Genomic DNA, 11,526 nt, shown 5'->3' on the forward strand with positions numbered 1-11,526 from the left:
CAAAAGTCAAGTTATAAATTAAATGTAGTGGAGCAGAAAGTGGAAAAACTCCAGTATATGTACTTTGGTATCGTACTTGAGTAAAAGTACTTAGTTACTTTCCAGCAATGTAATGACATGATGCTGAAACCTGTTTTATGGTTGTGGGTTGATTTCATACATCTGTATTTGTGTTCACTGCTGCTTAACACAGATGTACCATGAGCCCCCCCCACCCAGAGACCCTGTACTGGTGCTCAGCTCCACTCGTGTGAGCAGGACTCACGCTGATGATTTGACGTAGCTTTATGAAATCAGATTCTTTAAACAGACTTTGAGTTTGCGTCGTCGTGACAGAACAGCTCAGACACTCGGCGGAAAAATGACGCCGACTTTTTATTTGTCGTTTCGTTTACAAGCAAACAAAATGTAACTTCAGAGTTCTTTCAGTATAAACAACCATTACGATTGGCACGATAAAAGTTTAAATACAAAATGTGTCGAAGCTCCGATTCAGTCAGACAAACAGCTTTTCACCAGACTTCAGGTTAAAGAACATGATGATGATGAGTTTCTGCTGCTGCAGACTCCAGGTGATGGTGTGCAGGGCTGGATGGGTCCATAACTGGTTCATTACTGGTTCATTACTGGTTCACTACTGGTCCGCTCTGAGGCTAACTCTTGGAACGCTTAGCCATGAACACGGCGTTGTTGTAGCCTTCTCTGTTTCGGGCGATTTCAACAGCAAAGAACTGAACTCTGGTGGCTGAAAACAGGAAGAACTCATTAGCTGCTAACTAATAATAATAATAATTAGGAGGAGGAGGAGGAAGAGGAGGAGATACTGCTGCTAACGTACCAAATATCGTGTTCTCTTCTGTGTAGTCCTTCTCACAGTCCAGACGCAGCAGAGTCCCGTAGTTGAAATCTTCCACGAGGCCTTCGAACTGGTTACAGAACAGACGCCATGTCTGCACAGACAGGCAGACAGACAGACAGGCAGACAGACAGACAGGCAGGCAGACAGACAGACAGGCAGGCAGACAGGCAGGCAGACAGGCAGAGTAAGTAAGTAAGAGTAAGATCCCTTTTTTAAACCAGAAACAGCTGTTATATCGCTCCCACAAAGCCACCAGACTCCATTCACAAAAACAGTGATTTTATCATCGTGCTTCGTTCAAACGCGACGAAAACAACAGAATTCTTCACTAACTCTAGTTTAGAGAACTCTTAATTCACTAATTAAGACTGACCTCCTTAGCCTCGCCGGACTTCAGGTCGTCGGGTTTCAGCAGCTTGATGTCGAGCTCTTTGAACGTTTCTCTGAACAGCGAGTAGATTCTGTCGTCCAGTTTGGTCAGTTTCAGGAACTTCGGGTCGACGGATGAAATGAGCTGCGGGCAGAAGAGTTTGAGGTTCTCAGAGATGAAGCTGATGATGCTTGAGTACTTTTACTGAAGGATTTTTACTCCTAATGGAGTATTTCTACTGTGTTGTCGGTCTTACATTGAAGTAAACTTCGGCGTGGTTGTACGCCTTCATCGCCCACATGACTTCCAGCCGGGGCTGACGGAGGAAAGGCACACAAAGGTCAAAGGTTAGCACCTGGCTTACTGGCAGCTGGCCCAGTGCATGCTGGGAGTTATGCTGAAGTCAAGAATGAAGGACCGAAACCACCCCCCCCCCCATACTGTTTTCACGTAAACAACATGGACTGAAGGTGTCAAAATGTTCACCTACATCGTTGCCGTAAGCGTCTGCAGGAAGAGACAGCGCATGCGCGGCTGCTGATGCGCCCTCCGGCCCCTGTGAACCGAAACACACCGACACTGAAACCCGGAAGTCCAGAGAGACGCTGAAACAGTCCGTCAGCGTGTGATTCAGCCAACAAACAGACACAACACACCAGTTCTGAGAACATTAGCCACATGGAGGGAAGCTACAAGCCCTCCGACCACAACTCACACGTCATGAATCAGTCCTGATTTCCCGCCGTGAGACACCTCAACACACCTGACTGTGAGGCGTTAGTACAAAAAACACGACCTGTCACAGCTCAGTGTTTGTCTGCTGGATCTTTCCACACGTGTTTTCTTCTCCACTAGCTAGCATTAGCAAAGCTAGCTAACCGTCCTGCACCAATTAGCGTTTATGCTTCATTTTATTCGTTTCTCAGACTCGCTAGAGACTCTTTGATGAAGCGGCTCGCAGATAAAACGTCTAAACGACAGTAAAATAAGCAGTTCAGTTTACAGTTTGAGTCTTACCAGAGAGGCCAGTCCATTATCCGACGCCATTTTTCTCAACCAAAGATCGTCTATGAAACAGGATGAATCGCTATAAACGTGACGGCTTTCACTGCACGCATGCGCTCTGTCGTTTTATGGCGTCTCCCAAAGACGAAATATTATCATCCACAGACTAAACACGTCATAGAGTTTCATGTAGTGTGCCAAAATGTCGAAATGTAAATCAAATTGGGAACATGTGGATTAGCTCGCGCTACATAAGCACTGATGCTAGCATGTATAAAACATGTTCGGTCTGTAAATTCTGTAAAGCTCACAAAAATAACTCACAGCAGCGTCACTTCCTGGTTTTATTAACGGTACTTTTTACTGGTTTGTGGTTTGTTCCACACGAACGGAGAGGCTGAACTCTGGACGTTTATTACTGTTACAAACCATCGTAGGCAGATCATTGTTCAACACAGTGGACCATCTTCATTTTTACTACTCTCTGTAGTCGATTACGACATTGTGGTGACGTCACGCTTTTAAAGGGCCAGTGCCAGACTTAAAACTAGTTAGTGTTTTATTTTGTTGTCTTAAATTCATGATATGAATGATGCAAATTTAAAAAGTTAAACGTGTTTTTTAATAAAGGAGGTCAAACAGCACAAACTGCTCCATTTGTTTGTACATTCAAAGGCTGTAAAAAAATATTAAACTATTACTGTTAATTCATAGTCATCTATTGATGAAGGTTTGAGTGACAACCTTTTTAACTTCTGTTGAATGAAGTTTTATAAAAGAGAAAAGTCTGATTCGCCATTTGTTCTAGTGGAGTTGGTCAAATGAATCATGACTATTCCTTCTAAAGAAAACATTTAAATAATTTACATGGCTCTTTCATCAGATTACTTTATTTATTATTCTCCCACCTTCTGGTTAAAATGATGCTTTTCATCTTCCACAATTATTTTCTAACTACTTTTTACACAATTAGCCCAACCCAGGGCTTGGGCCCCTCCGAAGGGTCAGCAGATAAATCTGAAGGGTCGTCAGATGATTAATAAGAGCGAAGAAAAAACAAAGTTCTGATTCACAATCTTAAATTCACCTTTTTTGGACTTTGGATGGATTCATTGTTCTTGGAAAATGAGAGAATTTGTATTGAAATGAAACCATGTGAGAAGAGAAGAGAAGAAGAAGAAGAAGTGAAATGTGAGCAGCAGACCCGAAAAGACCTGAACAGACCTGAACAGACCCGAAAAGACCTGAGCACTGCGGCGGCTGCAGGCAGCAACGATGGACGTCACTGATGTCAGCTTGTGTTTTATGTTAGAAATTAATCAAACTTTTCTTGAAAAATCTGACATTTTTCATGTAAAATCTTCAGCTGAGATGAACTAAAGGCATCAGAGTCATGTAGTGGAGTATTTTCTCGAGTAGATGTACTCAGTTACTTTCTCCAGCGCTAATAATAATAATAATAATAATAATAATAATAATAATGAGCTGAGTGTTTGGCTGTAGCTGCAGGAGCTTCATCATGTTTCTGGAACATGACGTGAAGTCAGAACACTGAGCTGATTGTCCCCCCCCCGCACGCAGCGCAGTGGACCGACCCGCCGGAGCAACAGGAAACCTTCCTCCTCCTCCTCCTCCTCCTGGGGTCACAGCTACCCCCTGCCCGGCGTTAAAAGCAGTCTACATCACACATCACCCCTCCTCCTCCTCCTCCACCCTTCCTCCTCCTCCTCCTCCCTCCACAGCCAGGAGCGTCCCCGTCGCTCTCCTGGATGCGTCGCCTGATCTCCGGCTGCACTCTTTGATTTATTCTGCGCTGTTTGGAGGTAAGAGCCGCTTCTTTTCTCTCCAGCAGCTCCGAGGACACGAAGACCGGGTCCCGGGACTCTGAGCCGGGATCCGCCGCCTGTCTTTACCGCGCTGCCGCAGACGCACTTGTCCGCTCTTCATCATCCGCGTTATTCCGCCTCAGAGCCTGAAGGCCACATGATCATCATCATCATCAGCGCCTCGAACAATCAGCTCACATCTGCTCCGTTTCTGAGAGAAAATCCTCATGAAAGCGGAACATTTGTCGCGTTTCTTCTGTTTTTAGCTGCTTGCGCTGATCGGAGAACAGTTTATTCTCTTCATTATACAGACACGAGGCTCCACTTGAGAAAAATCTGCGTTTTCATCCTCAAACTGCTCTCTGGATGAACTGTTTGGGCCTTAAAAATATGAAAAAATGTTCTTCATCATCGCTCAGAACCCACAGTGATGCCTTTAAATGACTCTTCGTCACGGCGTCATGGCCCCAGACACCATTCAGCGTCCAGAACTCAGAGATATTCAGATTATTAGCACCGAAGATGAAGACCAGCACATGTTGCTTCAAGAAATTACTGAAACAATCAGTCAGAACAGATAATATAGTCATTTAACTGTCGATAAATAATCAATTAATTTAGTTAATTCCAACATCTTTTACTTCCTGTTAAAACGTGATTTTAAAATGAGTAAAAAAGTCCCAGAACAATGAATGTGGTCAGTCTATGATTTATAATTCTAACAATAACATCACTGACCAGGTGACCAGGTGAGTGTTTTCTACCTGTCCTGCTTCCTCTCTGCATGAAAAATAAGCTCCACGTTAGAGGACATTGATTTGATAATCAATTATTGTTTAAAGTAAAAAATGTGTGAATATTCGCTGCTTTTCACGGTTTTAAATCAGTGAAATGAATCAAACATGGAGAACAGCAGCAGACCTTCTTCACACTGTGGAATAAATGAATCATTTAATCATAGAAATAATGAGCCTGAGCATCGTCCTGTATGATCCTGATCGTCCTGTATGATCCTGATCGTCCTGTATGATCCTGATCGTCCTGCATGATCCTGATCATCCTGCATAATCCTGATTACAGACCGAGGGTGTGTGTGTGTGTGTGTGTGTGTGTGTGGACTAATGGGCCTCACACACACACACACACACACACTCAGCTCCATTGATGGCTCTCTGGCAGTTAAAAGCTCTCCATGATTCGACGGCTGGACACAGAAAGCACTCAGCCTGCTGCCGGTCAGGTGGACGGTCGGCGTCCTCAGAGACATTTACAACCGGCTCGTCCTGACGGACATCTTGTGCTTTTTACTCCACCACATGTCTGTTGAGCAGTCGGATGAAGGTTTTAGAGCCTCGCGATGAGTAAATGAGTCTGTCTTCTTGACGTTGAGGCTTCAGAGTCTGAACACGCAGCTATGCTAGCAGCTCTGTCAGGCTGTGGTTTGACACAGTGGGCCTTTGAACTGAATGCTAACAGCATCATGCTAACATGCTTACAATGACAATGCTTCCATGCTAATGTTTAGCAGGTATAATGCTCACCATGTTCCACATCTTAGTTTAGCATGTTAGCATGCTAACATTTGCTTTCCTGCCGTTGACTAATAGCAAAGCATCTTTACAGATCTGTTCTTTGATTGGACGGAGAGCCAGCGAGTCCAAAATGGAGGAAGCTATCGTAGCTGATTAGCTGCATGTCGCCGTCCAGTTTTATTAAAGATAGAGTATAAACTGTTCAACAGAGACCTGGTTCACAAGCTAGCGAGCTCAGACAGCCTTCGTTCCCTTCAGGAACTCCTTATTAACATGAAACGACGAACAGTCCTGAGAATTTAATGTCCAAGGGAGGAAACGGTCGAGTGCGGAGAAAATAAAAAGTGGCTCAGAGGTTGTGACCGCAGCGTTAGCATCTAACGACAGTCGTTCACCAACTAGCACTGTGAGTCGTCACTACCTCACCAAGTCTCTGTAACTAATTAGTTTTCACTGATATTTTGGGAAGACCGGGATGTGAAGCTGGTTAGCCTAGCTTAGCATAAACACTGGAATCGAGGAGAAACAGCTAGCTTGTGAAATGTGAAAGATGTGGTTTTATGGGTGATGTGTTCTTCTTGGCTGGGACCCCCCGTAAACATGAATTGAATTTTTTACACTGCAGACTGTTTGCCAGTCTTTATGCTAAGCTAAGCTATCTAGCTGCTGGCTGTAGTCTCATATTTACTGTACAGAAGTAGAGAAGAAGAGAAGGAGCATTTTTCCCAGAAGCTTTGAGAAACAGTTTGAATGCAGGACTTTTTCTTGGAGTATTTTTACATTGTGGTATTTCCTCCACCACCACAGGTAAGAGGACAGGTAGACGTGTCCAGGTGACACTGCTGGAGTTCAGCTGAGGACAGGCAGAAGCTCCTCTCTCACTGATCTGGTGTCAGTTTTGGGGGTTGAGCTGACAGCATTTGTTGGTTAGAGACAGATGGAGGAAGGAGGGAAGGTGTAGCTCCCAGCCTGCGTGCTGCTGGTTCTCTGGAGGGAGGAGTGTAACCACAGCAATAACTGTTGAGGGCCGGCTGGGCGTTGGCCTGGCTGGGCGAGCTGATAAACAGCCAGGGAGGAGAGGGCAGGGGAGGGGAGGGAGGAAGAGGAAGGCGAAGGGCGGGATGGAGCTGAAGGAGGAAGAGGAGGGAGGGACATGAAAGAGAAGACACAACAGGAGGAGGGGGTTGACAGGAAGTGAGGATGAGGATATCCTCCAGCAGAGAGGCTCTCATGTTGTTGAGGTGTCTTTCCTGAAGCCTGCAGACGTCCCACGAGGAGGCTCCGATACCAGCCGGGCCTCAGTCTGACTCACAGTGTTGTTTTACACGCCGTCTCCGTGTCCCCATCACTCAGCCTCAGCCCGGGGACACGCCGTCTCCGTGTGTTTGGAGGGTTTGAAACCGGATCATTTGTTCTGAAAGCAGCTGAAAAGCTGGAAATATGATCAGTTAGTTCAGAATCCAGCTCACAATGACAATGCTAACATGCTAAGATTTAGCAGGTGTAACGGTTACCATGTTTAGCATCCTGGCTTGGTGTGTTAGCATGCTAACATTTGCTTTTGAGTTCAACTTTGACATGTAAATTTGTGCCGTTGACCAATGCCAAACCATCCTGACAGAGCTGAGATTTGATTGGCCAGAGAGTCCAGCACTTGTGACTTGTGTAACTTTCATAAGCAGCGGACAGTTTGACTCCTCCTGTAAGACAAAGCTCAGGTAGAACTAATAACATCAACAATGGCTTCGATCCACGTAGGCGTCCCGGTGAGCCAGAACACACTGTACCAAGGCCCAGGAACAGGCTGAGCTGAATGGAACGGAGCCATAATGAATGAATTACACCTCCGTAGAAGCAGAGTTTGAAATGTGATCATCTACATGTTGTTGTCTTCGTTCATAGAGACATAAAGGAGGAGCACATGTGATACTAAAACCAGTAATAATGGCTGATTCCCAGTCAGCCAGTTCCAGGCCTCACAGAGCGTGGTGAGATACTGTATAATAATGCATCTGCTGACGGACTGTCTCTGTCTCCTCTTCTCTGTCCAGCTGCTTCAAACCAAACAGGAGGAAGGTTTGTCTCCAGCCATGCAGAAGGTAATCGATCATCCCGTCAGAGCTTCTATCGTTTCTATCAGTAATAATGTTATTGTCACAGTCCAGCTCTTCTCATTGGTCCACAGTTGTTAGTTAAAATGTGTTTTGATCTTTTGTTCACACAAACTCAGTTTTAGGTCCCTGAAAACAGAGTTTTTGTTAAACTCTTTCCAGGATGTAGATATCCACAAACTGTGTTTTTGTATTGTGATGATCACCTTTACCAGGTAGACTACTGGTAAAAGTTTTTCAGGCATGAAACAGGACACGCACAGGTAAAATAAAGGTGATTCATTTAAAAACAGAAGAACAGCTGCTGCAGGTGTGTTGTTCTGTAAAAACAAGGAAGAGGAAACAAAAACCAAATACAGATTATGTGGATTAGAAGATCAGCCTCAGGACTGTCTTATATGCATGCTGCTCACCTGGCCCAGGTGTGCAGCATGCTGCTGATTAAGCTCCTAATTGGTCTGCAGTCAACAACCAACACTTAACCAATGAAACCATTAATAATAATAATAATAGATTTTATCTACACTTTACAATTGAACACGAATCTCAAAGTGCACAGTACAGGCAACAATAAAAATAAAAGCAACAATAACAATAAAAACAACAATAACAATAAAAGTAACAATAACAATAAAAACAACAATAACAGTAAAAGTAACAATAACAATAAAAACAACAATAACAATAAAAACAACAATAACAATAAAAACCAATAAAAAAACAGTCAGCAGATAAAATCATATAAGATCAATTAATATAATAACATAATTAACATAAACTCATATTTGAGCATAAAGTGTGCTCTTAAGTAAAGAAAGTACAGTTCCCTCTTGGTCTCTCCACCATTTTGCCTCCCCTCAACTCACCTGGGGAGGCCAAATTAAGAGTTCAAAGGGAAAGTTAGGAAAGGAACGAAGCCTAGAATAAAAACAACAGCAAAGGGAGGATGGGACTCTAGACCAGACCCCAAATCCTGCCATGTCTCTGGGCAGAGTGTCGGGAGGAACATCTGAGCCTGTAAGCAGCTGATCCGACACAAAGATCCTGAACGCAGCGTTCTGTGATGTTGTTGTTTGGATGAACATGAAATTCTTCAGTCAAACCCGAAATATTTATGAGCTCCTGTCTGGTCAGGATTCAAAGGTCCTTCTTCTGTAACGTAAAGAACAAACACAGAATCACCGTATACAGCGAGCTAATTTGGAATGCACATTATCTTTTCTACAAACTGTATGCTAGCATTCATTTCACGATGCTAATGTTCATTAAAAAGGCTGAACTTTAAGTTTTTCCAGTAAGACTTGAACATTCCACTTCAGTGGCTTCAGATTTAGCCTTTAGCATATTAGCACTGGTATCTCTGTTCCTCATGAGTGATGGTACGGTCTATTCACTGGATGGATGCTAACAACAGACAGTGTGAGTAATAATTTTAACCTGGATGTTCCAGACGCTGACACAATGCTATAATTAAATGAATGAATTAAATGATTTAGATTGTGAAAGTTAGATGATTTCATTCTGAATGTTTCTGATTGTGTCACAGGTGGAGGGACAGGTAAGCCCAGCCAACCTGCCCTCTTCCAGGGGCCTGAGCACCCCAGGGTCTCCTGCCCACGGCATCACGGTACATAAACTCTTACACCTGCTCAAAGACACCTGTATTATCAGCATGTTTACACGGACACTTACCTGTTCCCTGTGTGGGTTCAGGCCAGAGTGAACGACCAGGTGGTGGGCTACAGGGACCTGGCTGCTCTGCCCAGAGATAAAGCCATACTGCAGGTGGAGAGACCAGACCTGATGACCTACCAACCACACCTCAGTTTCTCCCCACTTGACCCTCCACGCAGAGAGGTACGTTTACACACACATGCATTTAATCCCTGTCAGATAATCTGGTTGATTTTGTTTGTATACACTGTGATTATAATGTTTATTAGTACTATCTAAAGGCACAGCGCAGTATCTGCATGCTACAGGGTATGTTCTCTTGGTCATTAATCATCCTCAAAGCATCACAGCCTATTTTCACTTAGTCCTCTGTTAGAGCTCAGTTAGAGTTCAATTAGTCCTCAATTAGAGCTCAGGTAGAGCTCAGTTAGTGCTCAGTTAGACCTCAGTTGGTGCTCATGTAGAGCTCAGTTAGACCTCAGGTGTAGTTCAGTTAGAGCTCAGATGGAGCTCAGTTAGAGCTAAATTAGAGCTCAGTTAGTGCTCAGTTGGAGCTCAGTTGGAGCTCAGTTAGACCTCAGTTGGACCTCAGTTGGAGCTCAGTTAGAGTTCAGATAGACCTCAGTTGGAGCTCAGTTAGACCTCAGGTGTAGTTCAGTTAGAGCTCAGTTGTAGTTCAGTTAGACCTCAGTTAGAGCTCAGCTGGAGCTCAGTTAGAGCTAAGTTAGACCTCAGTTGGAGCTCAGTTGGAGCTCAGTTAGAGTTCAGATAGACCTCAGTTGGAGCTCAGTTAGACCTCAGTTAGAGCTCAGTTAGACCTCAGGTGTAGTTCAGTTAGAGCTCAGTTGTAGTTCAGTTAGACCTCAGTTAGAGCTCAGCTGGAGCTCAGTTAGAGCTAAGTTAGAGCTCAGTTAGAGTTCAGATAGACCTCAGTTGGAGCTCAGTTAGACCTCAGTTGGAGCTCAGTTGGAGCTCAGTTAGAGTTCAGATAGACCTCAGTTGGAGCTCAGTTAGACCTCAGTTGGAGCTCAGTTGGAGCTCAGTTAGACCTCAGTTAGAGCTCAGTTAGAGTTCAGATAGACCTCAGTTGGACCTCAGTTGGAGCTCAGTTAGACCTCAGCTGGAGCTCAGTTAGAGCTCAGTTAGAGCTCAGTTAGAGCTCAGTTGGAGCTCAGTTAGAGTTCAGATAGAGCTCACTCTGATGGGTCTGATTGTGTCTCTGCAGAGATCTCTGTCTCCTCCCTCCACATCTCCTCCCAGGTCTCCTGAGGTAAGAGCTGCGACAAACAAATGAATCATATTCTTCTGTCTTTATGAATTTGACTAAACTTGAACGTTTCACACAGGTTATTTAATATATTTTGGAAAAGTCTCCGTGTTTCAGACCTACAAGTCGACTCAAGTTTTCATTGGATTTCCTTCACTTGACTTTTCGTTACTGCTGAATTGTTTGATAAATTATCTGACTTCATGAGAAACACTTGAACACCTGGTTAATGGTGTTTCAGCCAGCGGACGAACTCTCAGTGACCTATTCCTGGTCGTCCATGAGTCAGTTTTGGGTCATGACTCAGACTTTTTGAAAAACTAGAGTTTGAGTGATGGTTTCATGTTCTTGTCTAGTTGTTGAGTCTCAGTTGCTGCTTTGTCTTCCTCATGGAGCTCAGTTAAAGCCTGGAGTTTGCCTGCAGCCACTGACAACAGACGGTGTCTTTGTTGAGGCTGTTACACACATTTCTTACAGTGACCATTCACACACGGTTTTTGTTTTGTTGAAATTTCTTGTCGTTTCAGTTCAGTGAAATGAACCAAAGTTTGGGTTCTGGGTTTGAAACCAGACCAAAGATGAATGTTGATGGCTGCAGCTCATATTTCTACATAAATAAATAAAAATCACACCAATGAAAATACTAACTGAACTTCCTGCTGGTGCTTTGAGTGAAATGCTAACTCAGACATGCTAACATGCTAGCATGCTCACAATGACACTGCAAACACGCTAATGTTAAACAGGTGTACTGTTGTTTGTATGTTTGCATCTTAGTTTAGCTTGTTAGCACTAACATTAGCACTGAAGTGCAGCCGAGGATGATGGGAAACTCATTGGTTTGCAGGTTATCTGGTTGTTATAGTTATATATAGTTATTTT

At 43.9% G+C, this 11,526-nt stretch overlaps 2 protein-coding genes across 4 annotated transcripts in view; one reads left to right on the plus strand and one right to left on the minus strand.

Annotated features, from left to right (window-relative positions):
• Nucleotides 1–353: 353 nt before the first annotated feature.
• On the minus strand, nucleotides 354–2,309 carry pbdc1 (polysaccharide biosynthesis domain containing 1). Its single transcript, XM_041959802.1, has 6 exons — nucleotides 2,247–2,309; nucleotides 1,720–1,785; nucleotides 1,486–1,545; nucleotides 1,233–1,373; nucleotides 839–950; nucleotides 354–745 (listed from the first exon to the last, which is right to left on the minus strand). The coding sequence occupies exons 1-6, from the start codon at nucleotides 2,274–2,276 to the stop codon at nucleotides 654–656; spliced, it is 501 nt and encodes a 166-aa protein (XP_041815736.1). The 5' UTR covers nucleotides 2,277–2,309; the 3' UTR covers nucleotides 354–653.
• A 1,611-nt stretch (nucleotides 2,310–3,920) lies between these two features.
• Nucleotides 3,921–11,526, plus strand: part of dmtn (dematin actin binding protein) — a 15,222-nt gene continuing 7,616 nt past the window's right edge. The window contains exons 1-5 of one of the 3 annotated variants that reach the window (XM_041959580.1): nucleotides 3,921–4,057; nucleotides 7,644–7,691; nucleotides 9,250–9,330; nucleotides 9,417–9,560; nucleotides 10,603–10,647. In XM_041959580.1, coding sequence (XP_041815514.1) covers nucleotides 7,683–7,691; nucleotides 9,250–9,330; nucleotides 9,417–9,560; nucleotides 10,603–10,647 — 279 coding nt within the window. In that variant the 5' untranslated portion in view covers nucleotides 3,921–4,057; nucleotides 7,644–7,682. Of the gene's footprint in view, nucleotides 4,058–7,378; nucleotides 7,461–7,536; nucleotides 7,692–9,249; nucleotides 9,331–9,416; nucleotides 9,561–10,602; nucleotides 10,648–11,526 lie in introns of those variants that run through there. The other 2 variants (XM_041959581.1, XM_041959579.1) reach the window with 2 other exon arrangements.

The sequence above is a fragment of the Chelmon rostratus genome, chromosome 19 (assembly GCF_017976325.1).
Source record: "Chelmon rostratus isolate fCheRos1 chromosome 19, fCheRos1.pri, whole genome shotgun sequence".
Taxonomy (NCBI): domain Eukaryota; kingdom Metazoa; phylum Chordata; class Actinopteri; order Chaetodontiformes; family Chaetodontidae; genus Chelmon; species Chelmon rostratus.